Source organism: Aspergillus candidus, assembly GCF_002847045.1.
Source record: "Aspergillus candidus strain CBS 102.13 unplaced genomic scaffold BDW47scaffold_65, whole genome shotgun sequence".
NCBI classification, from domain to species: domain Eukaryota; kingdom Fungi; phylum Ascomycota; class Eurotiomycetes; order Eurotiales; family Aspergillaceae; genus Aspergillus; species Aspergillus candidus.
The window spans coordinates 28,051-53,685 of NW_020194070.1; the positions used below are offsets into that span (position 1 = coordinate 28,051).

The 25,635-nt window shown below is 53.8% G+C and overlaps 10 protein-coding genes across 10 annotated transcripts; 6 read left to right on the forward strand and 4 right to left on the reverse strand.

Moving 5' to 3' along the window:
- Positions 1–531: 531 nt before the first annotated feature.
- Positions 532–3,792, reverse strand: BDW47DRAFT_112401 (putative C6 transcription factor (Leu3)). Its single transcript, XM_024814157.1, has 6 exons — positions 3,071–3,792; positions 2,541–2,953; positions 2,052–2,489; positions 1,732–2,000; positions 1,147–1,680; positions 532–1,094 (listed from the first exon to the last, which is right to left on the reverse strand). The coding sequence occupies exons 1-6, from the start codon at positions 3,272–3,274 to the stop codon at positions 784–786; spliced, it is 2,169 nt and encodes a 722-aa protein (XP_024668331.1). The 5' UTR covers positions 3,275–3,792; the 3' UTR covers positions 532–783.
- Positions 3,793–4,278: 486 nt separating this feature from the next.
- Positions 4,279–5,755, forward strand: BDW47DRAFT_134371 (uncharacterized protein; the record flags this gene model as incomplete). Its single annotated transcript, XM_024818068.1, has 4 exons — positions 4,279–4,541; positions 4,643–5,006; positions 5,058–5,558; positions 5,618–5,755. The coding sequence occupies 4 exons, from the start codon at positions 4,279–4,281 to the stop codon at positions 5,753–5,755; spliced, it is 1,266 nt and encodes a 421-aa protein (XP_024668332.1).
- Positions 5,756–6,984: 1,229 nt separating this feature from the next.
- BDW47DRAFT_120449 (uncharacterized protein) lies at positions 6,985–9,281 on the forward strand (the record flags this gene model as incomplete). The annotated part of the gene is made up of 2 exons (XM_024815488.1): positions 6,985–7,405; positions 7,471–9,281. The coding sequence occupies 2 exons, from the start codon at positions 6,985–6,987 to the stop codon at positions 9,279–9,281; spliced, it is 2,232 nt and encodes a 743-aa protein (XP_024668333.1).
- Positions 9,282–9,645: 364 nt separating this feature from the next.
- BDW47DRAFT_112404 (F-box domain protein) lies at positions 9,646–13,318 on the reverse strand. Its single transcript, XM_024814158.1, has 2 exons — positions 12,905–13,318; positions 9,646–12,821 (listed from the first exon to the last, which is right to left on the reverse strand). The coding sequence occupies exons 1-2, from the start codon at positions 13,102–13,104 to the stop codon at positions 9,983–9,985; spliced, it is 3,039 nt and encodes a 1,012-aa protein (XP_024668334.1). The 5' UTR covers positions 13,105–13,318; the 3' UTR covers positions 9,646–9,982.
- Positions 12,918–13,462, forward strand: BDW47DRAFT_78728 (uncharacterized protein). Its single transcript, XM_024819860.1, has one exon. It carries the CDS (start codon positions 13,107–13,109, stop codon positions 13,389–13,391), a length of 285 nt encoding a protein of 94 aa, XP_024668335.1. The 5' UTR covers positions 12,918–13,106; the 3' UTR covers positions 13,392–13,462.
- Positions 13,463–13,871: 409 nt separating this feature from the next.
- Positions 13,872–16,960, forward strand: BDW47DRAFT_78738 (putative C6 transcription factor). Its single transcript, XM_024819861.1, has 5 exons — positions 13,872–15,096; positions 15,168–15,605; positions 15,657–16,038; positions 16,112–16,247; positions 16,344–16,960. The coding sequence occupies exons 1-5, from the start codon at positions 14,396–14,398 to the stop codon at positions 16,790–16,792; spliced, it is 2,106 nt and encodes a 701-aa protein (XP_024668336.1). The 5' UTR covers positions 13,872–14,395; the 3' UTR covers positions 16,793–16,960.
- A 96-nt stretch (positions 16,961–17,056) lies between these two features.
- Positions 17,057–19,417, reverse strand: BDW47DRAFT_112406 (protein translocase subunit TIM50). The gene is made up of 3 exons (XM_024814159.1): positions 18,857–19,417; positions 18,066–18,797; positions 17,057–18,013 (listed from the first exon to the last, which is right to left on the reverse strand). Exons 1-3 carry the CDS (start codon positions 19,124–19,126, stop codon positions 17,426–17,428), a joined length of 1,590 nt encoding a protein of 529 aa, XP_024668337.1. The 5' UTR covers positions 19,127–19,417; the 3' UTR covers positions 17,057–17,425.
- An 82-nt stretch (positions 19,418–19,499) lies between these two features.
- On the forward strand, positions 19,500–21,010 carry BDW47DRAFT_112407 (uncharacterized protein). The gene has a single exon (XM_024814160.1). It carries the CDS (start codon positions 19,956–19,958, stop codon positions 20,901–20,903), a length of 948 nt encoding a protein of 315 aa, XP_024668338.1. The 5' UTR covers positions 19,500–19,955; the 3' UTR covers positions 20,904–21,010.
- A 48-nt stretch (positions 21,011–21,058) lies between these two features.
- BDW47DRAFT_112411 (proteasome regulatory particle lid subunit RPN11) lies at positions 21,059–22,658 on the reverse strand. Its single transcript, XM_024814161.1, has 4 exons — positions 22,356–22,658; positions 21,956–22,209; positions 21,357–21,892; positions 21,059–21,296 (listed from the first exon to the last, which is right to left on the reverse strand). The coding sequence occupies exons 1-4, from the start codon at positions 22,422–22,424 to the stop codon at positions 21,151–21,153; spliced, it is 1,005 nt and encodes a 334-aa protein (XP_024668339.1). The 5' UTR covers positions 22,425–22,658; the 3' UTR covers positions 21,059–21,150.
- A 36-nt stretch (positions 22,659–22,694) lies between these two features.
- Positions 22,695–25,539, forward strand: rpdA (histone deacetylase RPD3). Its single transcript, XM_024814162.1, has 4 exons — positions 22,695–23,272; positions 23,337–23,637; positions 23,699–24,240; positions 24,289–25,539. Exons 1-4 carry the CDS (start codon positions 23,081–23,083, stop codon positions 25,348–25,350), a joined length of 2,097 nt encoding a protein of 698 aa, XP_024668340.1. The 5' UTR covers positions 22,695–23,080; the 3' UTR covers positions 25,351–25,539.
- The last annotated feature ends 96 nt before the right edge of the window (positions 25,540–25,635 follow it).

Below are 25,635 nucleotides of genomic sequence, written 5' to 3' on the forward strand. Positions count from 1 at the left end.
GAAGTAACCAAAGAATCCACAGCCTTGATATTCTCCCACAGGCGCGGATCCAAGAAAGGCTGCGGGATGCGCGCGAAGTCGTATTCTGTGGGCTGGGTTTGTTCTTCTTCTTTTCCTTTAGTGGTGGTGGTGGTGGTACTAGAAGTGTTTTCTTTCAAAGCTTGATGATGCCGATGCTGATGCTGGTGAATAACCTTGGGTTTGACTGGCTCGAGGAGGGGTCGCTTTTTAGGAATGAGGAGGGTTTGGGGTGGGCGGGTTGTTTCGAAGGGCATTTTTTCTCCTCAGTCTCTGTTTTTTTCTTATTCGAATTGAATCTTCTGGGTTGGCGGTTTTTCTTTTCTTGGGTTTTGGTTCTTGGTTCTTCTTGTTATTGTGGAGGTGTGAGGTGTGGGATTTGGTGAGATATGGATGGAGTAGTGGTTGATAGAAAGAGTAGTTATTTAGGTATGATTGACATCTATTTCAAATGCGGTAGTTGTACTCCGTACTACGTAATGCTTGGCATAATCGTAAGGTAGCTGGGTATATCTTATGCATATGTTCATGACATTCACTATACAAACTAGCTAATCTGACAAGTATTTACTTCAGAAATAAATCATCACTGCATGTCTTCCATAACTCAATCAATCAATCAATCAATAAACAATCCAGACTCCACGTCCATCCAACCGAATACTATACTCCGGTGGCGTCCGTCCCATGGTATATGCAAACAGGAACGCAAAAACGCATAAAATCATAATAAGTAAGAATAAAACGACAGAGGGTGGGATTGGGCTAGGCAATCCCCTGCGTCTCCATCCCCGACATAGTCGAGTATGATGAGTAAGGGAGATCCACCAACCCGTCTAACAGCCAGTTGAGCGGATCGAAGACTTCGTAGTTGGGCTCCATGAAGCCGCTCGGTAGGCCGCCGACTGTGTTCCCTGTCGTTATGCCGAGGGTGGAGGGTGGGAGGAGAGGGGCTGGGGCTAAGCTTGGGTCTGCGCCTGACACGCCTGGCGTGGTTGAGTTCGGGACGACGCCGACGGAGGAGGACGCGGAGGAATCGGCATTGGAGTCTGGGTTGGTTGGGTTTTTGAGATATGCTGGTGTATAGATTAGTTTGTGATTCTGTTTGTGGTGAAAAATACGTCATACCTTCAATGTTACGCCCCTTGGTCCGCGCATCCTCTCGCCACCGCCAAACCGAGTCGAACAGCAGAGACATGCTCATGCGACAGCGAACCTTCAACATCAACGAGTTGTCCATCTCTGCGTTGTCGGCGGCCTGCTTCACCGACGTGGTGCTGCCCAATCTCCACATCTGTGCCAAGACTTCGGCCAGCCGCTCGGGGAGGTCGTTGTTGGACACCGACACGCCGCGGATGGCCCAGATCGTCCGGTTGAACAGGTTCTTCGTGTACTCCATGTCAATGTGCGACGCGAAGAAGCTCTTGGATAGCTTCAGCAGCGTGCAGCTGCCGGCTACCATCATCTGGTACACATAGTATGGCGTGTAGGACAGCACGGGCCCCACTCTCGTCTCCAGGTTCATTGCGGCTTCGAGGAATGACGTCGTTGCTAGATATAGCGCAAGTAGACGCTCTCGGTATTTCTTGGCTGTGGGGTCATCGAAGAAAGCCGACAGGTGCAGGTGCAGATTGGAGGCGCGCAGATAAAGGTGTGTGATGCCTAAGATCTTTAGTCAGTCGATCGCTCTCCAAGAGAGCCAGTCGAGCATACAGTCATTTTGGGACTTGAGCTGATTCTCAAGCTCGTCAAAGTCCCGCGAAAGAAAGGAGATCAAGGTCGACCGTTCCTGGTCGCTACATAGCCCGACCGGATCGCGTCGATTCGTGTAAAGCGACTTGGTGACCTTGTCGCAGAACTTTTCGATCTCGAGCTTAGGCCGAATATCCTCGGATAATTTGAAATTCATATCGGCCGATTCGCTGGATGATAGAGTCCAATCGTACAACGTCGACGGCGGCTGTCCATAACCGGTCGCAACACTGAGGCCTGGTCAGAACAACGACCGCAAGGTCATGGAGGGAAGAACATACCGCTGCGCGACAACATTACACATTGCCCACGTTTGCACCTTGTCTCTCAATTCCTCTTCGATCAGCTCCACCCGGAACTTGCTAAAATCCTGGGTGTGTGAAGGACGATGGAGCCCTAGCTGCATGGCGACCTGCATCATCATGCCACAGAGCATGAAAGTCGGGTCCGTGGAGGTGCTGCTGGTCGGGAAGGGCCAAGAGCAGAGCAGACAGAGCGCCTTGACCACGTGGTAGCTTTGTGGAATGTCGGCCAATGTACTCCACACCAGCCGTGACACCGGCCCCGCGAGGGAATTGAGGAGGTTGGTATCGGGCTGGAATCGCCGTGCGCCCACGCTGATGATGGTCCAAAACAACAATGGCGAAGCGCTGTGGTATTCTTCCGGAGACTGTCGTCGATCGAGGAAAGGCAAAAATGGATGGTAGAATGTGAAGAAGCTGCAATGCGGGTCAGATCGCGCACTCCCAAATGCGGTCAGTATAGCTTACAGGTCGAAGAGCTCCGCAACCCTGTCAGGCACCACCACGACGTCTTCAATCCGCTTGAAGTGAGCATTCCCGTTTCGCATATAACCGGACCCGTCGAAACCCGAGCGCAAATCGAGGAGGGACGCCACCGCTTCATGGGATCCCATGTACTGGTCGGACATGGCCGAAGGCGTGTGGTATACGGCGGGGCTGACCTGACTGGACGACTCTTGCTTGGGAGTTTGCTGGGCCTGCGAGGAATTATTCGACTGCGTGGCAATCTGCTTCCTTAGCTCGATGATCTCGCGCTCCATCTCAGCATTCCGGCTCCGTTTCCCGACCCGCTTGAAGTTGGATTCGATTTTGCAGTCGAGTCTCAAGCGCCGACAACGGGAACAGTCGGTCCACGGGTCTTGCGACACATCGCATCGCAGCTGCCAGAAAACAAAAAAAATTGGTGTTAGTTTCTCGGTTCCACCAAAGAAGCAAATCATCGACCGGCGAAAGAGCCAAAGAGCCCCTCCAGGATCCGACCGCATGCTGTGACTCACCTTCTGCTGCCGGCATTCATTGCAAGCGCGTTTCACGGGCTGTCTCTTCTTTTCATCGCGCAGCTCGGAGTCATCGACATCCTCAATACTGCCCGGAGAGCTCTCGAATCCGGCCATGGCGACGGTGCGCTTCCTGGCCGCCGCCGCCGCCGCGTCATCAGCGCCGACGGGCTGGGGGACAGAAGGATGGCCGACACCTCCCATTACGGGGCGGGTGGCAGCCGAAGCATTATTTCCCGCACTGGGCTCCAGATTGACCCCCTGCAGAACCCCGCCTCCGATTCCGCTGGACGATCTTTGGAACAGGTAATGGGTTGGTCGGTGGGTTTGTCAAGGACTGATGATCGGTTGGTTGGAATGATCACAACAGATCTCCGATCAAGGCGAGTCAGAAGAATCAACGGAGTGGGAAAAAAAAAAAAAGAAAATTTATAAAAATGATTATGGGGGTAATAAAAAATAAAAAAGACTAAAAAATAAAATTAAAACAACAAGGAATAATCGACACGTTAGAGGGAGACTAAGAGATGGTTCCACTCGGAAGAGACCAGTGTGTATCACGGTAGTATTCTGCTAGAGAACGAAGAACTCCGGGGCGAGTTAAGAAGAGGGGTTGTTTCACTAGTCGAGATGGCTCGAAAAGAGTCACCGCACTTGATAGCCAATAGTAACCGCCAACCCCTCAACCAATTGAGGGAACGCGAGGTCAAGGGAAAGCGAGGAAGTCTGGCGAGTTTGGGTATAGTCTTGTAGGCAAGATGGAATTATGATGAGGAGGAGCAAAGTGGCGCTTCCGATCTCGCTCTCACGTGGTATCTCCACGTGACGATGCGGACGGTCCCATCGCTTATGTCATCTGTATAGATATGCTTGGAGCTGTTGGGGCCTGAGGTTGGATTCCATTCTAAACACAGAGGCAGATAGACTGATAGACATACCTTAGCATGCCCACCTCTTCCATGGAGGACGAGGAGATCTTTCCACAGCTCGAATTGGACATGTGAAGCTAACAAGGAACCACCATTGCTGAGTACATAGATTGATAGCTCATATATGCTTGTGGGTAACCAATGGATACCCAAAAAAGCAATATGGCGAGGTCAGGCTACCGCGTTTGGGAGCTCCTATCCATCCTATCCCCGATATCTCCAACTAATTTACACTCTTGAACTGTTATTCGTTTCCCTCTTTGAGTCTCGGTGCTAATCATGCAACCACGCCTGCGCTATGACGACGTCGCCTGGGAGAAAAGCGAAGCCATCGCCGATGAGTGGGTTCGCCAGTTTCTTGAACCCGACGTACTACAATCGGTTGGCAGGTTTTTGGTCAGGCATCATTGTCCTGGCGATGCTGTCGAGTTCAGTTTTCTCGAGAAAGGCGCATACAATATCTCTTTGCAGATGAAGTACAAGAATGTGACCACTGCCGTAATACATTTTCCCCAGCCAGGTGCCACCATGTTTTTTGAAGAGTAGGTCCGCAGTGAAGTTGCTATTATGCGATATATCTATGATCAGACTTCAATTCCTGTTCCATTTGTCCACTACTGGGGGACAAAGAGGGAGAGTCAAGCCCTTGTATCATTATGGACTATATTGACCATGATACAAACATGTATGATGCTCTCAACACACCTGGGTGCCCAAAGGATGTTCGTGGAACTCTTGATCCAGGTATCAGTGAGGCAAGATTAGAGACTCTTTACAGAGAGGTTGCAAGTATTTTACTTCAGCTTTCTCGACCATGTCTACCCCGGATCGGGTCACTAGACCAGGTTGATGACTTTATCTGGAAAGTGACACATCGACCTTTATCAATGCCTATGAATACTCTGGTTCAGCTGGGATCCTTACCCCAGTCAAGACTACCAACCACGACATTTGACACCACGTCCTCATACTTCGAAACCCTAGCAGAGCTACATATTGCTCATCTCGTAAAATAGCGTAATAATGCAATCGACTCAGCCGCAGACTGTCGACGCAAGCTGGTTGCTCGATATCTGTTCCGGAAACTCGCCAGACAACATCGTTTAACAGAGCAGTCAGCATCCTTTGATAAAGGCCCGTTCAAACTTTGGTGCGATGATTTCTGTCCAGCCAATACCCTTATGAAGGCGCTGAAAATCGTCGGAGTTGTAGATTGGGAATTCACATATGCTGCCCCGATCGAATTCTCTTTTGCGCCACCTTGGTGGCTGTTGATTAAAAGGTCGGAATACTGGCCTCAAGGCCTTGACAACTGGTGTAGCGAGTATGAACGACGCTTTCAAACCTTTCTCAGCGCGATGAGATATCAAGAGGACAAGGCAATTGAACAGGGCTGGCTAAAGAGTACGCAGCGGCTCTCTGGCCCGATGCAAAATAGCTGGGAGAGTGGAGACTTCTGGATTGCGTACGCGGCGAGGAATAACTTTGCCTTTGACTTGATATACTGGCACAAGATTGATCTGCGATTTTTTGGGCCGACTTCTTCTCCCATCGACGAAGTTTGGAAGCACGGGCTTGATATCTTAGAGCTGATTTCGAAAGATTTGTGGCGATAAAGCTCGAGCGAATGAAGACCCGGGAATTGGCTTGGGACCCGAACGATTACACCAAGGAGGTCGCAGGAAAAGGCTCTGAGGATAACGCAGCGAACGGAGATGAAATTGGAGGAGCTGAAGCTGGAGCGGACGATAGGTGATATTGGCTCGGATAAGCTGATGGGTTTGTCTCTGATGGGCGATGTTGTATTGGGTATCGCAGTGAATACATGCAATCCTTATAAATTTTCAAGTAGTTATCTACCTTGAGGGTAAGTTGCTAGAAACGGATTCTGTGAAGCGATTCTCGCCTATATCATACAATGGACGTCGCATATGGGTACCCATATTGGGTTGAAGAAAGTAGAAAATGGCAGGCTGTGTAGACATCCTCTGCCTGAGGTGTCAAACCCCTATCCTCGGTCTCATTCCTCATTTCCTACTTCACCTTCACCTTCATCTGATCCCCGTCTCCATCTGCAGCCCCATATTCATTCTTACTATTGGTTCTTATATTCTTTATGCTGATTCATATCAATCATAGTCGTCATTCTGGCTCTAACCAGCTTGGGATAATCCCTCACAGCCTGGGGGATCTAGTCTTTTCTGGAAGTTTCAATCCGAACAGTGTCAGATTAGATGACATATTGAAAGGCTGATCGGGCGCTCAACTTGCCACTTCGTATTACTCCCAATAAATAATCAGCCCGATGACCCCCCTTGAGATGGGGTAATATTCCGGCCAATTCCTGGGTTTGTGTGTTTAGGTCCCTTGGAATGCTCATGCGCCCCGCAGAACCCGAGCAGTTCCTTTGAAAGATCGTCACTCAGCCTTGCACTGCCGCCCAGGAGGGAAGGAGCGACGCCCCATGGCTAATTAACTAATGGGAAAGCTTGAACACGTCTTTGTCGGGGCAATGCACACTGTCTGACATCCTTTGATAGGCTGGAGGATACTCGAGACATTGACCTGATGAGGTGGGTGGATATGGAATATTCGATGTCCAGCCTTCTGTCTGTATTTCTATTTATACTGACTTCTTAGGTCTGCGATCGGCTTGAGCAGTAGATCTTGACCCTACGAAGGTTTGGCGTTTGGAATCCGAGGCTCTGATGGCCGTGACGCCAGTTGCGCAAGTCTGACGCAGCGTCCCCTATTTAGTCCCGTCATCGTACGGAATACAAATCCTAATAAGATTCTTATATTCTCCCCACTTGCGGTCGAACTGGATATTTCTCAAATTTCTGTACCCTCTCCGATCTACGATGAACCCAACCCCGCAACGAAATTTCAACATTGTATAGCCTTGCAACAACTTCCTCTCAAAATATGTCTGTCAACGGAAAAAACAAACTAGGGGACGACCCCCCAGTTTACGAACCCACCCCTATGCCGCCACAATTCGATGAACCGCCATTGATCATTCCACCGCTGGATTTGCGCAAGAGAGCCTCCGATCCCACGACCGAGACGGTTTCTAGAGATGAGTGTGTAGCTCATCTCAAATTCTTGGCGGTATTGGCCGACCTGCGTGAAGCGGTGGCCGGAACAGACGGCCTCTTCGGTCTGATGGACCCGGACCCCAAAGTATTCCTTGAAGAAACCGGCGAGGCTGGTGCCCGCATCAGGGAGAAGCGATGGGCTATCTATGTCACTCGCGCTGTTGACCGTTATGCGGTGTGGTGGCGGACCTGCGTGCGAGCCTCGCGAGAGCCCGTCACAACCGTCGATCTCGAGACGAACGCCTATGACTACATCACAGAATGGAACAGTGAATGTTCCTGGTCTGCAGAGCGGTTGCCTCCTCTAGGTGAGTGGCAGTAGTCTTTGATCTCACATAGGCCCATGAACTTCTGCTAACGTTGGCACCGTCAGACGTCTTGATGGTATGGCATGCACACATGCTGAACCCGCGCGCCTTCTTGGAAGACTGCATCCGAGACGGTAAGATGGGCTTCTGGTGTACCGGTTTTCCCTGGGCGGTGATCAACTCGTGCGTCGATGACCGATCGCTGGAATACGAGCCGGGCCATGGCGCACGGGAGTTGTTCCTCAAGCAGACTCGTTGCCCCTGGGACAATCTCGTTGACTCGGCCCCCAAGTTCCTCAATTGTCCCGCTTGCAGCAAGGAGGTCGCCGTCCCTTGGACAGACGGAGCCATCAAGCTTCCCCTCGTCGTGGCGTTCGAAGACTGCCAGGGATACGCGGACAAAAAGTTCCGTTCCCAATGTCTCTCGTGTGGCTTCGTCATCGATCACGAGCGGCTCAAGATCGCCAAGTTCCGAGAGGACGTGCGTGCACTCTACGACCATAACCGACCCATGCCGGGAACGCTGTACAGCGTCCGGGGAATCCCCGAGGGTCGTCGGTCTACCAAGCGTGAACACGCACAGACGACCTTCCCGAATCGATTCGTCAAGGCCGCGTGCGTGACAATCCTCGAAGACACACACGCCAGCCAAAGCGAAGCGCGGTGCCCGACGATGCTCAAGCTACGAGAGAACCTCGAGACGCAGCTCCGCAACAAGAACGTCCTGCGTACGGCCAACCCAGGCAGTCTCGTTCCGAGCCTGATGCCCGCCGAGAAGATCGCGTTCCGGCGCATGATGTCGCGGTACTGGGACAACGCGACGCCTTTCGCGTTGGACCTGGTCGGCGCTGTCATCCGACAGGGCACCTTCGTACAGAAGATGGACAACATCGACTGGCTGCATTCGCCCACAGTCATGGAAACCATGGCGCGGCTCATCGCCCGCTACACCGTCTTCTTCTACATCATGGCAAGCAACCCACAGCACATGGCCGTGCCAACCCTCGACATCGACCTCGCATGGCACACGCACCAGCTCGCCCCACTCCGCTATTTCGAGTTCTCCACCACGCAGACCAAAAGTGAACGCCCGTTCCGCGTCTTAATCGACCACGACGACAAAGTCGACGAAAATGCCCTCTCCGACGGCTTTGAATGGACCAGCCGCATGTACAAGAAAATCACCAACGGCGAAATCTACAGCGAATGCACCTGCTGGTACTGCGAAGCGATTCGCGTCTCCGACCTCCGCGACGGCATCTTCGTCTCCTCAACCACCGCACGCGCCCGCACGGCCGCCGCCCGCCTCCACGACCGCCCAGACATCTCCTCCAACCCGGACGAAAACCCACACATCTCCGCCCACAGCGCCGTCCGCCCCAACACGTCCCGCGGAATCTACTCAGACCCGCACCAAGCCAAATTCCTCCGCCTGCGCAGCAACTACGAGAAGGCGCAGCGCCGCGCCGAAAAGCGCGACCGTAAGGCAGGCAAGGAGCCGCGGAAACGAACCGCCGATGAGTCCGCCGTCGGGAGCTACCCGCTCATGTGGGGCTATCCGGTCTTCGTGCCTTACTATGCGCCCTACACCTGCGACCCCAGCGTGCATGCTGGTTCCTACGCGTGCAACCCCAGCTGTATGAACCTCGATTCGGGGGCGCATGGCAACTGCGCCGCGGGGACGTGTGGAGGCGGCGCCGCGGCTGGATCGTGCGGTGGGACGTCCGGTGGTGCATGCTCTGGAGGATGTGCGAGTGGGAGCTGCGGGGGATCATCCGGAGGAGGAGGAGGCTGTGGTGGAGGAGGAGGAGGAGGGGGCTGTGGAGGAGGAGGAGGAGGAGGCGGTTGTGGTGGTGGCGGCGGCGGTGGTTGTTGAAGCTGTACGGAGTATCCGTAGTAGCGTTTCCTTTCTTTGCTTCTCATAAGCTTTTTTCTTTTATTTTTTCTTTTTGTTTTTTGTTTTGTTACCTCTTTAGCGCTTTTCTCTGCGATGTACGAGTACGACTAATTTGATACGCTCTAATTCCTTCCCCCTTGATTACGACAACCGCGTCCTTTCTACACTGAAATTGATCCTTGAGCTGAACTTGGTTCTGAAGTTAAAATCGATCCGTTATCATATTTATGGAGCTAGTTATTTATTTATTTTATTTTCAGAAACAAAAATGTAAAGAAAATGCCCAAGGCACGCCCGTAGTCAGTAGCGAGCGTGGGGGGGAAGAAGAAGTGAGGTAAGTATGTATTGACCAAGGTTGACATGGACACCTACTATCCAACAACCAATGTTCAACATCGAATGGGAAGAATATAAGTAGACTCCCCATCAGATGCTGTACAAAAAAGGAAGAAAGAAAAGAAAAAAAAAGCCATGTACTGTAAGACCGATTGGGTATATGTAACAAACGTAGCCCCTGAAGAGAAGAAAAGAAAAGATGATGTAGAAGAAAAGTAGGAAAAAAAAAAAAATAAGTAAAACGAAAGAAAGGTGAGTTAAGGGAAGAAGAAAAAAGATCAGTAATCATATGGTATCCAAAAACAACAGGTCCAGCCAGGTATATAAAAAGGTAGGACATCACATCACATGACTACACACTTGCTTCGTTTCTTGCTACGCTCACTGATAGTCTGCTCGTTCCAGTCCTCGATGCGCCGTCGCCAGATGTCGTGCGATGCTAGGGAGCTTCTGGAGAAGGTGGGTTCCGTGGAGACGCGTCGGCTGAGGGGCTGGATGGCCGGCCCCATGGGGGATGATAGTTGCGTGATATCGTGAGACTGGGAGCGCCGGTCTGCCGGGCGTTGGAATCCGCTGCGGTATTGCGGGTACCAGCGCTGGGGCTGGGTGTATTGCGGGTTTTGGACCTGGAGGTTCGGCGAGGAACGGAAGTAGGGATAGTTGGTTAGGTCGTTGGCGAGGGGTTGTCGACCCGGAGCAGACCCGCGGCGGACTCCGTCCTCGGGGGATTGGCGGATGGGGTTGAGGCGCTGGGAGGCGCGTCGCGCGGCGGCTATCCAGGTGGGTGCTGCGGTTGACCACAATCCTGGGGGGTTGTCTGGCTGGGGGGCTGGAGCCGGAGATGAGGCGAGGTTCGCCTGTGGTGTAGCTAGAGGAACGGTAGGGATGTGCTCGGGGAGGGGAGGAACCGCTGGTTCCTCGTTTATTTGCACATGCTGGGTGGTAGAACTCGCTCTCCTTCGCATGGAATTGGGCGGTCCTCGGTTTGCGACGTCGGTGTCGGAGTCTACCGTGTTTCTTCTTCTGCGAGAGGCCAAGCTGGAAACGCTGATGGTATTGAGTCGGTGCAGCGAGCCCCGCGACGAACGCTCGGATACATCTTCTAATCGCGTAGTGTGGGATCGTCGAAAAAGGCCCGGTGCCTGGCTGACCCTTCTGAGAGGCTCTGTCCTGGAGGGTTGCAGGGTTCGCCGTAGGTAGTCGGGAAGCGGTCCATCTGGCTCGCGAGAGTAGGGAGGCGGGGGAGGCACCCAGTTGTCCGCATCACTTTCATGAGGGACCTGGAACAGCGGATGAACTGGCGTGTTGTCGTGCACGCGGGGGGCCTCTTGACGCTGCTGGGGGTTATACCGCTCACGACTGGCGGCAGCAGCAGTAGCCGCTCGGCGGAGGGTGTCCCCCGACCTCGGTTGGGTATTATTATAGGGGCTGTCAGGGAAGGAGGGCATGTCCCCCTCGCCCGACCCGATTGGCATGGTAGAAAAAAGAGAAAGGTCCCGAGAAACCAGGTCGGGGGACAGCTGGGGCGTAGATAAGGATGCCGGGTACGACTCTCGTGCAGGAGCATTGGCCCGCTGGGGTGGGCCGCCGCGGCGTAGATGCGTCCTCCGTCTTTCTAGCTCAACCTCGGTATCCAGGCTGGGGTTAGGTTCCCCGAGCATCTTCGGTTCGGCGTCGCCAACTTCGATGTTGAGTTCGAGGGTTGGTCCATTCTGTGGAGATCGGTCGAAATCCAAAAGCAGTACCCGGCCACCATCGACTGGAACATCTTCCTCGCCGAGTGTCGGAGGCCGGATGCCACCTGGGGCCACGGCGACCAGTCGACGGTGATCAGGAGGCTTCGTGGTCCGTCGGACCCAACTGGCCGCGGTAATGCCCGGCATGTCGCTCATTTGGTGGCCATCGATCAGCCATTTGGGGCGGGTAATCGACTCCCGCAACCGTGGCAGGTTATTTGGCGCGGTTAACGACGGCTCCTCGAGGGCACGGTTGTGACCGTTTCTCTGGGCCGCGTGTATAGCCCCCGCGGAGGTGGCTGAGGGGGCTATGTCCAGACGAGCCGGTACGCCAAACACCCACAGCCCCGAATCCTCGAATCCCAACGCTATGAGCTCCCCTTGACCATCAACGGCTGGCAGCAGGGACGGTTGGCATTCCTGGGCACCCCCTGACGATAAGGGGCTTCCGAAATACGCCGTCCCCGAATTGACATCGCTGGCTCCAATCGCTCGGAAGGCCCCCACCTCTCGATCAAATCCGAGCAGCCAGCTGCTCTCCCCCTCAGCATGCTGTGGCAGCAACGACGCATGGCTAAACCCCCTGGTGATGTCCGGGAAGAGGACCTGGCTGGTCCACATTCGGATCTGAGCGTCTCGCGGGGAAGCCTCGACGTCGGCATCGGTGTAGAAAGGCACGGTGATAGTGACCAGGCCTTGAGTTCTTGAACCGACAGACGAACCGAGTAGCATGAATCCATCTGACGAGAATGAGATCGAGTCCACGCCCTGACAGCGGACCGCTCTTCGATCGGTCACAAGGGTCTCTTGGCCGATCGCATAGACCTCGATCCGATCGTCATACGCCACGGCCAACACCCCCCCGGTGGGCGAGAGGGTCAAGGTCCGGGGAGCGTCGTTCAACTCGAGGTTCTGGACGTGTTTTGCGTCGCCCGTCGAGAGGTCGTAGATATTGACCTGGTGCGTCGACGAGACGACCGCCAGGATGGAGCCATCATCCAGGATCGTGGCGTTCAACGGGCGTCTCCACGTCTTGAGTTCGTGCCTCACGACTGCACGGTCTGCAGTCACGTCGAGGACTACGATCCGAGACGAGCTGATGCAGAGGATCAACTGCGCATTCGGTGAGAACGCGAATCGAAACGCCTCGCCCTGCGGAAACGCCGTCGAGGAGCTCAAGGAGGTGGAAATCAATTTGATGAGGGTCTTTCGGGGACGAAAATATACCGCGAAGCCGTTCCGTCGGATTTCGGTAGCAAAGCGGTGCTTCAAAGTGGCCAGGTCGCTAGGGTGCTCGGAGTTCGAAAAAGCTCTCTGGGTGAGGGCGAAGGAGGGGCACCGCGAGAGATGGTGATCGTAGAGGATATACGAGTCCGAGATGCGCCGCCATTTCCGATTCAACAGGGCCAGCGATGCAAACGTGCTCGGTTCGGCGACGTAGAGAATGCTATGCCATCTGTTAAAACGATCTATTCGCGCCGGCTGGAAACCGATTGCTAGTCCTGGAGCCTGGAGGGCCAGATCACTTACAGCTCAATGACCGTCCGGGGCAAGCGGTTGAAGAGTGCGGCGATCTGCCCTCCCGTCCGTTCCCGGGTCTTTTCCAGCGACATGCGCCGGTGAGGTTGCGATGGTAATTGGAGGGGAAGGACGTGAACCAGCTGCTCGTGACCGTTCAATTGTTCGGCGCCAGGCAGACTCACATCCTTTTCCATGATCAGTCGCCACATGTATGTTCACATCCGTGGAACCGAGGGCATCTCGAGGTTTCAATTGGACACGGGGGGCATTCTTTCACGATTATGTTGACGGAGAGGATGATAGTAGAACAAGATCAACCTGGATGATTGCTCTCTTTTTTTTTGGCTTTCCTTTCCTTTTCTTTTCTTTTTTTTTCTCGATGACCCCTAGCCCTTTTTTTTTTTTTTTTTTTCTTTCTTCTTTAGTTAATCGGTGTTGTCCGGGTTGTTATTCTCTAGTAACGGATGTCCGTATCCCGGGGATTAAACGTGGATAAAAATGTAAGCTCTAGTGAAAGGATTGACCGGGGACCACCAATTAATAGATAGTAGTTTAGCGATAGCGGTGGCTGTGTTGTGCTGGTCTGATGCACCGTAACTCTGGCGTCTCGGAGGTTGTCTGAAATGGGAATTAGGCGTTTCAGACGAACGATGCAGTCGGGGGTTCCTCCAAGGACTCGATCACATCCTTCCAGGGAGCCCTAAAACACCAGAAGATCAGAGACAGAAGAGGAAGCAGAAAAGAATGTGGAGAGAAGAAGAAGAAGCAGCAGAACGCGGGACAAGAAATGACGCCAAGAATGAGACTACCGTTTAGCTGCCTTTGGCACTGACGCTGTCCGATCACAAGCACGGCAGGATATTAATAGTAACCCCGTCCACTTTCTGGAGAGTTCAGACTACTCGTTTGTCCCTCCATTGGTGTTTGGATCCTTCGTATTCTCCCACATGGTCTCATTCATGGATTATCGCGTCTAGTGTGTTCTCCTGCTGCATTTGGTCTTCTTTGGGTTGCGATCAGGTGAATCCTACTGCTGCCTGATTGGCTGAGTCTGTTTGCTGAGTCATTTCCCCCATACTGACGCTAGTCCCGATCAGGACGGTCGAATGACGCAGATTGTGCATGATTATGACGAGCTGACTCATCTATATTCATGCGGCGCGTGAATAATCTTCTCGATTCTGCTCCATCGCTGACCTCCGATGCATTGCTGGATGGAAATCTCTACCTCCTCGGCAGTGTGTCCACAACCAAAGGGGGGTATCTGGCTTTTTGACTACTATGCGAGTGTCTCATCGTCGATGCGACTGACATTCTCCGGTTCAATGTTTTCTACGACTTCCCGGTGGTAATCCATGACTCTACCAGTCTCATTCTCTTACCCCTCACAACCGTGCCCCAAAGGTCAGCTCCGCCGATTAGCGCGCAACTCGCGCGGTGCTCGATTGGAGCTTTTCGCCTTCCTCCGAACCCTGATGAATACGCGTCGGAACCTATATCATGCCTCCCTCCACGATTTCGAATACCCCCTCCCAGAAGCTCTCCTCCCCGGGGTTCAATGCTGGCGCACGTCCCTACCGGTCCCACAAGGTCCGCGCCTGCGACCTGTGCAGAAAACGCAAGTCGCGCTGTACGGTGGACATCCCCGGGCAGTCGTGTTTGCTCTGTCGCGTCCAGGGTGCCGATTGTCACTACCAGGAGGAGGGCAGTCAGGAGCCCGTCGCCTCGAACGGATGCGAATTGAGAAGCTGGTCAGCGGACCACGCGCGGGGAGCCTCGGTACCAGGCCAGAAACGCAAACGCTCCTCGGATATGAGTCCTCCTCCCAACCCCGGTCGCCCCCGAGCTGATACCTCCCCGAGCGGCCCCGGCGAGGATCTCGCGCGCGGGTTCCGGCCCAATGGATCTCGGCGGCGGAGTCTCGAGGACCCACACAATGAGTCGATGCACATTGTCGGGCCCGTCGTGGCCGATGATGCGCAGGTGATTGAGAAGCTCATGCCCACGGAAGGGTCGAGCCAGTCGGTCGAGCCTAAAGGCCATCCGTACAACGTCTACTCCAGCGATCCGAGGAAGCCAATCCTCTATCAAACGGTGTCGCGACGGCGACAAGGCGTGCGCGTGGGCATCCCTCCCGGGGAAAATCAAAAGGAGATTCTGGAACAGATACTGGGGCCGTTTCGGCATGATCTGGTGAGGCTGTAAGCTCTCCATTGGCGTCCAAACCCAGATAGGGGGCACACACACAATCTTACTAATTCGCGGGAAACAGGTTCCTGGACCGGTTCAATGTCGCGTTTCCGATCTTTGACGGCGACAGTTTCTGGGAGGCGTACATCTCGGAGTCACCCGGGGAACCCCCTGCGTCCCTCTTGTGTCAGGTGTACTCCATGTCCCTAGTCTACTGGAAACACACGCCGAAATTGGCGTGTCACCCCAAACCAGACGTCCGGTACGCCGTCAACATGACCGTGGCTGCGCTGCATGAGGAATTCTCCGCGCCAGGTCTGTCGACCATCAGCGCAGCGCTCGTCGATCTGACGGGACGGCCAATCTTCTCCATGACTGGCAACGCCATCAGCTGTGGTCGGATGATCTCCCTTGCGCACTGTCTGGGCTTGAACCGCGACCCGATCAACTGGCGACTGTCCCGGCAGGAGAAGAACAATCGGATCCGTTTGTGGTGGGGCGTGGTAATCCACGATCGCTGGTAAGCCATTTTCCGTCATCTTACCAGATCCCAACTGACACAACCCTCCAGGGGGAGTTTCGGCCACGGCGTACCACCCCAGATCGCAAAGAACCAGTACGACGTTCCCTTACCAACAGTCGATTCCCTCGTCCCACCCACGTCCCGTACGACAGAGCGCGTGCGCGCAGCACATTGCCACATCGCACTATGCCATTTGACCGAGATCCTGGGCGAATTAATGCCGCTGGTCTACGGACTCCAGCAACGACTACCGCGCGAGACATCCAAGAAAGTCCGACAGATCCGCACGGACCTGGATTCGTGGGAGGATTCATTGCCCGACTGGCTACGATCTCCCACCAACGGTTCAGAGGATCGCATTTCGGGGAGCTGCAGCCTCTTGCTGGGCTTCCTGGCTGTCAAGATGCTTGTCGCCAGAGTAGAACTCACGGTACGATCTTGTCCCCCTCCACTCCCATCTCATCTCTCTGCGACGTCTGTCCTCTGACACAGATCAACTGCAGGAGGTAAACAGCGGCGAGACAGATAACCCCGAAGCCCGGCGCTACTTCCAGACCGAGTGCCGGCGATCCGCTGAGGAAATCGTCCACTTTATCTCGTCTCTGCGAAAGGAGAACTTCGCCGAGTTCTGGCTTCCCTGTATGTGCCTTCTCCATTCCTCCCTTCCGTCCACATTCGAAAGACATTCAATGGAATCATAAAAAAGACCAAGAAACAGAACTAACACCCAAAAAGACAGCGCCTTCCACCTAACCTCAACAGCCACCCTCCTCGTCCGCTGCGCCCTCGAAACAACAGACACCGAAATCGCCCGCTCCTGCCTTTCCAACGTCGACATCTTCCGCACCATCTTGCGCCGCGTCCGCGACGAAGAAGACTGGGACGTAGCCGACATGTGTCTCGACCACTGCGAGCGGCTGCTCAACCGGTTCCCGTCGTCCAGCGCCAGCCTCTCAGACCCTAACTACAGCGGTGGCGGCTTGGGCGGCCAGGCTGATGGTGGTACTGCTGGCCGGCTGGTCAACCCGGCGGCGATTTCGCTGCCCGAGACGCAGACGAATAATGATATTGTGGATGATATGATGTCGATTTCGGGAACGTTTGGGACCATGGATGGGTTTCCGTTTGATATGACCGGGATTTGGGATGTTTCGGTTTTTCAGGATGTTAATCTGCCGACGTGATTTCGTCCTCTCTCTTTCTTTGCTTTTTGATTGTTTTCTTTTTGTTTCGGTCCGGGATAGGAGTACTGTGTGGTGGGGAGTGTGGAACTTATGTGTACATTTATTACGGTCGATATTATATACCCTGGCCTACTAGACGACAACAGCCTTGACATGATGCAAAGATCAGATACTTACTATCTACGAATAATACTGCCATCTCACGTTCCTTCCACCCTACGCAATGAGCTACTGTATTTGTGGTGTTTACCCATATTTTGAGATGTTTTTATATGTTCTTGTTTCTCCTGAGATCTATCCTCTAACCAACATTCGCCATTCGACCGGTACCTGGTAATTCAAGGATCAACTTTTCCATCCAGTAGATACCCAGCAAATCCCCTCCCAGCAATTAAAACAGAATCCAATTTATACAGACCATTAAAAAACATCCAAATGCTATTTTACAATCGCCCTTGACAATGATGCTCAGGAGTCAAACAAGAACCCTCTAATATGAACCCGCCCCGGACAATGAAACGAGAAAAGAAATCAAACACCGCAGGCGCACATTATAAAAAGACAGAGATAAGGGAGGAGGAGGGGAGAAAAGGGGAAGGAGAAGCAACATTCAAGCACACTTCAAAAGGTGAATTACTCCTTCTTGCCAGCGCCGAACATGCTGGTGAAAGAGCCCTTCATCTGGTCCATCTGCTCCTGGCGGGCCTTCTCCTCCTCGGCGGCCATCTCGGCCAGCCACTTCTCGCCGTTCGCGCGGATCTCGCTCTCGATCATCTGGTAGTTCTTCTGGCCGCGCTCGCGGATCTGGTCCCAGAGCATCTTGCCTTGCTCGAGGCCTTCGGAGGGGGACTGCTCGCCGTCCATGGTGCGTCCGGACTTCAGGCCCAGAGCAGACGCCAGGGTGCCCATGCCGCTGCGGGGGCGCTTCTTCTGCTCCTCGGCCAGTTGCGCCTCGAATCGCTCGCGCATGGCCTTCTCGCGCTTGCTGAACTCCAGGGGGATGAACGTGCCGTCGAAGGACTTGATCACGGGTCGCACGTCGTCCACACCCATACCGGCCAAGTACTCGAGGAAGGGGATCAGTGCGACCAGAGTCTTGTCCTTCGGGTCGCCGTTCCACTTGTCGAGGATGATCGAGTTCTCGGGCTGCAGGTGGACGTGCTCCTCCTTGGTGTCGATCACGATAACCTTGGACAAATCACGGTTGAGGTACGAAAGATCCTAGCCAACGGAATCAATATCGATCTTGAGAAGCTAGCTCTCCACGACTTACCTTGACATATTCACCGTCCTTGTACTTGGTCGCTTCACGGAACAAGGGCCAACGGATGATACGGTAGGGGTCGAGCTTGCGAAGAACCTGGTCCGCCATCATGCTGGGTACACTGGTGAAGAGGACGAGCTCATAGTACTGGTTGAGGTAGCGCAGGAAGTAGTCGACTCCCGGACGCTTGGCCACACGCCATCCGTGTTCACGGCTCCACTCGCTGTGCACGAGGAGATCTTCCAAACTCAATACCAGGGTGTATGGCTGGCGGTAGTTGGGGTCCTCATCGGGGAGCAGCTTCGGGAAGGCAGGGTCTTTGTAGTAGCTCGTGAGGTCAAGGAAACGGGCGCGGACGCGGTTGTACCAGAGCCCCAGACCCCAGCCGGAGGGCTGCTCCGGATGGAGCCTCTCCTCCTCCTCCGTATCCCAGTTCCGTCCCAGGTAAGACACACCGCCGGCACCTGCCATCAAAAACAGCACATACATCAGTTTCGCCATGCGGGCCCTGCGGCGGTCCATCGAGGAGACGTAACCGTCCTTGGGGATATCGCCGCCCGAGCCATCATCGGTATACTCCTCCGCTCGCGAGGGGTCCTCCGTGAGATTCAAATGGGTGGGTCCGCGGCTCTTCTGACGGCCTTCCAGCTCTGCGGCCAGCGTGGAGGGAATCCCCTGGGTGAGATCCGGGAGCGGTTTCTGCGGCGCATCCGTTTCGGGGGCGGCGGAGGCGGGTTCGGTCTAGATGGGTTCACAATGAGAACAGGTTCATAGTATGCCGACGATCCGAGTCTACTCACCGGTTCCGAAGTTTGGTTTGCGGTATTCTTCTGGGCATCGGCGGGCGTCTCAAACTCCGGTTGCTCTGCCGAATACTGTTTCTGCTCCGAAGACGGGGCCGGGTGGTCGGCTTTGGACGGGGTGACGGAATCGGGGAGCTTATACGGAGCCTTAGGCTTGCCCACTTTGGCATACCATCGCGACTGGGCGACAGAGGAGGCCGATAGGCGAACGGTAGAAGGGAGGACGTTGGCCCTAGCCAAAGGGAGGACGGCGCGACTAAGCATCATGGAAGGGAGGAAAAGATGTCTTTATTATAGAATTAAACGGACAGAAGCAAGACACATGCCCCGGAAGGAGAGCTCGATCTTCTTCTGTTCAAGGAAAGTGTGATAAAGACGAATCTGATATGACCAGAAGACAAATAACAAGGTCAAACCGAAGCACCTCAAACCAAGAATGCCTGTGGGGAGAGAAGTGGGGGGGAATGACAGCGAGATAGAGCTCCAGACGAGGTCTCAAGAGTGATGAAATTCCATCCACTTCTCTCTCTCGAGGTTGTTCGGAAAAGTTGCGGTCCCGATTTTTCCGGCACCACACAGAAACCACGTGCGCAGGTCCCGTGCTTTAAATTCTTTCCGGTTCCGCCTTTTCTTCTTCTTCCTTTCTTTCTCTTTTCTTTTCTACAATTTGAAAGTTGATTTTCACCCAGACGGTAAATTTGACCCAGCAAGCACTCTCCTTATGCATGCTGGGTTGTATTAGCTGGGGAGACCGATATTCCTATACCCAAGAGCCGCAGCAAAGTTTCCCCCTGCAGTTGCAGCCCCGTTGTTGGGATACATAACCCTCCTTTTTTGAATCTCTGTCAGTCCATGGTGACGGGAGACGCCACTCGTTCGCTGTGGATCTGTACTATCCTTAATACTTTGAGAACTCCCATTTAATATTCGAGAATGGGATGAAATGTGAATCATACATTTTTTGAAAAGTCTTCTCTCCTTTTCTTTTTTTTTAGAAAACGTGTGCTGTATTTTTGCCGCGTGGCGAACTGTCCTCTTTTTCCCTAGTTTGCGGTGACGCAAAGGTTCCTCCATTTATTATACTCTACATAACAACATGGCTTCCCTGGCAGAAGCACTGGAAAAGGTGCATCTGAACGGCACCACATCGCCGGATGCAAAAACACTTCGGGAGAATCATGAGGCGCAGGAAGAAACAAAAAAGGAGAAAGAAGATAAGGTAGAGGAAGAGGCAGAGGATGAGGAAGAGGAGGAAACAGGACCTGTGACGCCATTCCCCTTCTTCGACCTACCCTCAGAGATCCGTCTACGCATCTACTCCTTCGTCCTGTTCACTCCTCGCCGTCGCAAAAGACCACAACCAGTACCCAAGCGCCCCAACGGCACCGTAGGCGCCTCGTCCAAGAACCCACCCCTAGCTCCCCTCTCCGAGCGTCTCGCTCTGTTCCTCGTGTCGCGTCGGATGCACAACGAGGCTACAGACTTCTTCTACTCCTCCCAGACCTTCCGTATATTCCAAATCCAGGACCACTCGCGCACGCCGACCGTCCGCTTAATCCCCTCGCAGTACCTCCCCTCGGTCGCCACCATCGAACTCATTCTAGGCTCTTCCTGGACGGCGCCACCCAAGTCGTGGACGGTCAACCGCAGCCTGGGCCTGGAGCAGATGACGCGGGTCCGCACGCTCAAGGTCTTCATCGAGTGCGACCCGTCGCATCCGGTATTCGAGGGGTTTCGCATCTCGCCGAATTTTTACACGGAGTTCGCGGGCGGACTCCTACGTCAGATTATCAAGCGTCTGCCGAACTTGGCCTATGTAGAATTCGATGGCTATCCGTCTGTGCGCAAGAGTGGGTCCTTGATGAAGCGGTTGCTGTTCGAGACGAGGGTCTCGGGGGCGAAGGTGGCCTGGGGCCCCGAACGGGGCTGGACGGATTGGGATGGCGAGGAGTTGGAGCCGCCCTTTGTGCGTGGGACGAAGGTGAACGAGTTTGTTTGTGCGGATGAGGTCCCGCCTCCGACGCTGTCGGTGTTGAATGTGTGATTTGGATTTCTTTTTCTTCGCTTGGGGGTATTATAGATTTTGGGATCTCGGGAGGACATCGCGATCGACTATATAGTACAATAGAAACTACTCCGTACATATCACTTAGATTTGTTCCACGTAGAACGTCATCGTGAGTCTTCTAGCCGGAGCCAGGAGGACATATCCTGTTCCTGTACGCTGCCTAAACATGCGGCTTTATTTCAAACAAAATAGCATTCCATGTCCACGCGTTATAAATTATCTATTACTCTTCGTCCACTTCCATCCCACTGCCATTCTGGGGTCCTTTCCCGCCGGACAGTCGAGCCACCGAAGCCTCCTTGTCGATCATCTGCCGCGATACCGCCACGATGTTGTCCTCGATCAACTTCTGGCTCATATCCTCAATGTCTACAGGTATTGTTAGTAAAACTTCGTAATAAAACAATCGAAAAAGCACAAACGACGTACGCTTCTTGGGGTCGACCTTGCCGACATATCTCGTCTTCAGCTGGTCCTTGGACAACTCCGTCTCCTCCTTGACCCGCTTTTCATAGCCTTCCGCGAGGCTGACAAGCTGCTGCATTTGCTCCACGTTGTGCTGGCCCTCCTCATGGAAATCCTTCATTTGAAGAGCCTCCGTCCAGACACTCTTGTGAAGATTCATCAGCATGTTCTCCTCTAATCCGGTCTTGCGATAGGCGATCCCGATGCTGTAGTAGTGTCTGTTCAGGCCGTGGATAAGGGCCTGGATCGACGGCTTGTTCAGGTGGCCCAAGTTGGACGTCGTTTGGCGGGGTTCCTGGCCCATAACGACGGTCTGGGGCTGGATAAGACGGAACGCATCGATGACGACCTTGCCCTTGACGGACTGGATCGGATCGACGACCACGGCAACGGCGCGGGAATTGAGCTGCTCAAAGGACTGCTGGGTGTTGATATCGACCGACGAAAGCCAGCAGCCAAAACCGGGATGGGAGTGATACCAGCCAACGACAGTCTCCGGTCTGTATGATAGCATCAATCAGTCAGCAGAGCACGATCAAGAATGTCCGATCGAGAAGACTGACCGTCCTGTTTGCCGGAGCATATCCATCATCTTAGTTTGGAAGACGGGATCTACAGCCTCGACACTGACACCAGTACCACTCTGGGGCATCGCAAAAACATCCACCACTCGAACCGTGTAGTCATCCACAAACTCTCCCAGCATCAAACCCATCACTTCCATAGGCACACCTGCCCGACCATGCCGTAACATCTTCAACAAAGCGAGCGACGAAATGTGGACGGTTTCGGAGTTATCGATCAGGTTGGGAGTGTCCTAAGACGATATATGTCAGTATATCCCTCCATACAAGAGTATCTCCGCCGAGTGTTAGAGAAAAGAGTGACAAGCATGGCCACCTCCGCAGCCCAGAGGGGAGCTGTAACAGGCGCGATGAGACTGAGGGAAGAGGATCAACTCACGCCTCCGGGGCCTGCACTACCCATGCCCATGCCCTGGGCAGCCTGAAGCATACGATTCAATCGATCCATGGCTAATGATGAGGTATGATAGGGAGCAAAGGGAAATCAGAGCGTTCCTATGCGGAAGCTCCAGGTGGTGGTTGGTAGGTGAATGGGTTCAACAGTGACCCTAAAGGGAATGGATATCAGAGACTTCAAGTCTAGAATGATTTGAAGTGAATAGAGAATCAACGAAACAGGCTGGGTCTGGTGACTCCGAGGAAGATGTATGATGAAATGGCAATCGAACAAGAGGAATGATGGTCAGTCGGATGAGTTGACTGGATCGATCTAGTTAGCGGGTAAGGTAAGCTCCCAGCCTGACGAAGGCGGTGAGCGCAATTGACGCTGCCGCCTTTTGCTCCCTCGCCTCCCCGTTCGTCCTCGCCGTCGTTCTTCCAATCTCCGCGCCATGGGAATGTGGCGGAGTCCTCTATCCACCACCATCTCTGTGACTTGATTGTTTCCGTTGGCATTCGGCGGATCTGTCAATTCGTGCTCTCGAGTCATCATCCATAAGGTAGTGCTATCCTCTGCTTCCTTGGTCTCTCTAAATTTCCCTATCTGTTGTTGAGCCCGAGAAAAGTCCGTGTCTAGAGGGCTTACTTCTTTCACCTCCTGAAGATTCCTAAAGTCTTCTGAAGTCCTCCTGATCGATTCATCGGTTTAATACGCTACCTTCCAAGATGGCTTCATTGCCTCCCTTGGACCCCCTTTCGACGTCTGCGTCGGACCGGGGCAAGAAGATCGCCTACTTCTACGACTCCGATGTGGGAAATTATGCCTACGTCTCGGGGCATCCCATGAAGCCCCATCGCATAAGGATGACGCACAGTTTGGTCATGAACTATGGGCTCTACAAGAAAATGGAGATTTATGTGAGTTATTCTCTTCCGCCATAACCACTAGTCCGGGGCTTTCTTTTAACAATCACATCGACAGCGCGCGAAACCGGCTTCGAAATACGAAATGACCCAGTTCCACACAGACGAGTACATCGATTTCCTCTCGAAGGTCACCCCGGACAATATGGATTCGTTTGCGAAGGAACAAAGCAAGTATAACGTCGGAGATGATTGTCCTGTGTTTGATGGTCTGTTTGAGTTCTGCGGCATTAGCGCCGGTGGCAGTATGGAAGGCGCGGCTCGGTTGAACCGCAACAAATGCGACATCGCAGTCAACTGGGCCGGTGGCCTCCATCACGCCAAGAAGAGCGAAGCCAGTGGATTCTGTTATGTCAACGGTAAGTATGGGAGGGAATGCAGCCCGGGTTTTTCCCACCCTGTACTGATGAACCGTTTCAGATATTGTTTTGGGCATCCTGGAGTTGTTGCGCTTCAAACAGCGAGTTCTCTATGTTGACATCGATGTCCACCACGGCGACGGTGTCGAAGAAGCGTTTTACACTACCGATCGCGTCATGACATGCTCCTTCCACAAGTATGGCGAGTACTTCCCCGGAACAGGTGAACTTCGCGACACCGGTGTGGGGCAAGGCAAAAACTACGCAGTCAACTTTCCACTTCGCGATGGCATCGACGACGTCTCATACAAGAGTATCTTTGAGCCTGTCATTAGAAGCGTCATGGAGTACTACCGTCCCGAAGCTGTTGTCTTGCAATGCGGCGGTGACAGTCTCTCGGGTGATCGCCTGGGGTGTTTCAACCTTAGTATGAGAGGCCACGCTAATTGTGTCAACTTTGTCAAATCCTTTAACTTGCCAACTTTGGTCCTCGGCGGTGGCGGTTACACGATGCGGAATGTAGCCCGGACCTGGGCCTTCGAGACCGGTATCCTTGTTGGGGACCCACTGGAATCGGAACTTCCGTACAATGACTATTACGAGGTAAGCCAATTAGTCCGGCTCGCAGTCGGATCCAACTAACGAGACTAGTACTTCGCCCCCAATTACGAGTTGGATGTACGCCCCTCCAATATGGACAACGCCAATACGAAAGAGTACTTGGACAAAATTCGCACACAGGTTGTTGAGAACCTTAAGCGGACCGCCTTCGCGCCATCCGTTCAGATGACCGATGTACCCCGGGAGCCTCTCGTTGAAGGCATGGACGATGAGGCGGATGCCATCTTGGACGACCTTGATGAAGATGAGAACAAAGACAAGCGTTTCACCCAACGGCGCTTTGACCGACTTGTTGAAAAGACTGGGGAACTGAGTGACAGCGAAGACGAAGACGAGAGCGGCGCCAACGGTGTCCACCGCAAACCATTCCATCTCAAGCGGAAAAACCAGGTCAACTATCGGAATGTCGATGCGGCTGATTCTGGGCTCGACAGCGGCATGGCAACGCCCCAAGACGTGTCGTCGGTCGCGGATGAAGATATGGATACGACCGCCGATGTGAAATTGGGCGAAATCCCCGAGCCTGTTCCTGAAGCTCGCCGTTCCACGTCCGCGGTCGAGGCCCCGTCGGGGACTGAGCAAGCTTCTGCGGCCGACAACAGCGAAATGCCCGTGGACGGGCAGGAGGCGGCTACCACCGACTCCGTCCAACCGTCGCGCCAACCGTCGCCCAAGCCGCATGACGAAGACACGCCCATGGAAGACGTCAGTGCGGCTGCGCCGGAGCCGGAGCAGCAAGCGAATCAGACCCCTGCAGAGAAAGAACCGCAAAAGCAGGAAGAGGACAAGACGTCGACTGAGCAACCCACGGCACCCGAAGAACCCGCCGCAAAGCCGACGTCTCCCCCTAAGGCCCAGTCCCCGCCTCGCGAAACCACGGAGCAGCTCGAGGCCAAGGAAACCACTGAAGCCGAGGATACAACAAAGACGGCCGAGACGACAGAACCTGCCGAGAAGGAGAAGACTCCGGAGGCGCCCAAGGAGGAGACCGCACCGGCGCAGTCGGAGTCGGAACCGCAAGCAGCCAAGGAACCCGCCGAGCCCGCCGCGGAGCCGCAACCTGAGGAGCCTGCAAAGAGCGAGGAATTGTAGACTCGCACTGAGCGCGGCGTTTTCAGGATCCTGGCGCAACGACTGGCACTGGTGTTTTGGTGATAACTTTTGCATGCGAAAAGATGGAGGGATTCTGTTCTGGACCATGAATGATTTGTTTTTTTACTAGCTATGTTAATTGTTGACTTTTGAATTGGCCTGTACTAGCATATTCAAGACTTACCAGACCAGTTTCTTTCAGATAGGTCTCGTAAGCCGTAGTTTCGTAGATAAGAGTGGTCTCGATCTATACGTCAATATCACGTGTTCCTGTTATCTAATCAA

Bases quoted from the DNA above. Each gene is read 5' to 3' on its own strand.
- BDW47DRAFT_78728 (XM_024819860.1), top strand. From the start codon at position 13,107: ATGTTCACATCCGTGGAACCGAGGGCATCTCGAGGTTTCAATTGGACA.
- BDW47DRAFT_112407 (XM_024814160.1), top strand. From the start codon at position 19,956: ATGGCTTCCCTGGCAGAAGCACTGGAAAAGGTGCATCTGAACGGCACC.
- BDW47DRAFT_78738 (XM_024819861.1), top strand. From the start codon at position 14,396: ATGCCTCCCTCCACGATTTCGAATACCCCCTCCCAGAAGCTCTCCTCC. The intron at 15,606-15,656 runs GTAAGCCATTTT...ACAACCCTCCAG, and splicing joins GTGGTAATCCACGATCGCTG to GGGGAGTTTCGGCCACGGCG. The intron at 16,248-16,343 runs GTATGTGCCTTC...ACACCCAAAAAG, and splicing joins CGCCGAGTTCTGGCTTCCCT to ACAGCGCCTTCCACCTAACC.
- BDW47DRAFT_112411 (XM_024814161.1), bottom strand. From the start codon at position 22,424: ATGGATCGATTGAATCGTATGCTTCAGGCTGCCCAGGGCATGGGCATG. The intron at 22,210-22,355 runs GTGAGTTGATCC...ATATCGTCTTAG, and splicing joins GTAGTGCAGGCCCCGGAGGC to GACACTCCCAACCTGATCGA. The intron at 21,297-21,356 runs GTACGTCGTTTG...CAATACCTGTAG, and splicing joins CAAGGTCGACCCCAAGAAGC to ACATTGAGGATATGAGCCAG.
- BDW47DRAFT_112401 (XM_024814157.1), bottom strand. From the start codon at position 3,274: ATGGGAGGTGTCGGCCATCCTTCTGTCCCCCAGCCCGTCGGCGCTGAT. The intron at 2,954-3,070 runs GTGAGTCACAGC...GTTTTCTGGCAG, and splicing joins ATGAATGCCGGCAGCAGAAG to CTGCGATGCGATGTGTCGCA. The intron at 2,490-2,540 runs GTAAGCTATACT...CCCGCATTGCAG, and splicing joins GTTGCGGAGCTCTTCGACCT to CTTCTTCACATTCTACCATC.
- BDW47DRAFT_112406 (XM_024814159.1), bottom strand. From the start codon at position 19,126: ATGATGCTTAGTCGCGCCGTCCTCCCTTTGGCTAGGGCCAACGTCCTC. The intron at 18,798-18,856 runs GTGAGTAGACTC...GAACCCATCTAG, and splicing joins CAAACCAAACTTCGGAACCG to ACCGAACCCGCCTCCGCCGC. The intron at 18,014-18,065 runs GTAAGTCGTGGA...TCCGTTGGCTAG, and splicing joins AGGACGGTGAATATGTCAAG to GATCTTTCGTACCTCAACCG.
- rpdA (XM_024814162.1), top strand. From the start codon at position 23,081: ATGGCTTCATTGCCTCCCTTGGACCCCCTTTCGACGTCTGCGTCGGAC. The intron at 23,638-23,698 runs GTAAGTATGGGA...GAACCGTTTCAG, and splicing joins TGGATTCTGTTATGTCAACG to ATATTGTTTTGGGCATCCTG. The intron at 24,241-24,288 runs GTAAGCCAATTA...TAACGAGACTAG, and splicing joins CGTACAATGACTATTACGAG to TACTTCGCCCCCAATTACGA.
- BDW47DRAFT_112404 (XM_024814158.1), bottom strand. From the start codon at position 13,104: ATGTGGCGACTGATCATGGAAAAGGATGTGAGTCTGCCTGGCGCCGAA. The intron at 12,822-12,904 runs GTAAGTGATCTG...CAGATGGCATAG, and splicing joins CCCCGGACGGTCATTGAGCT to CATTCTCTACGTCGCCGAAC.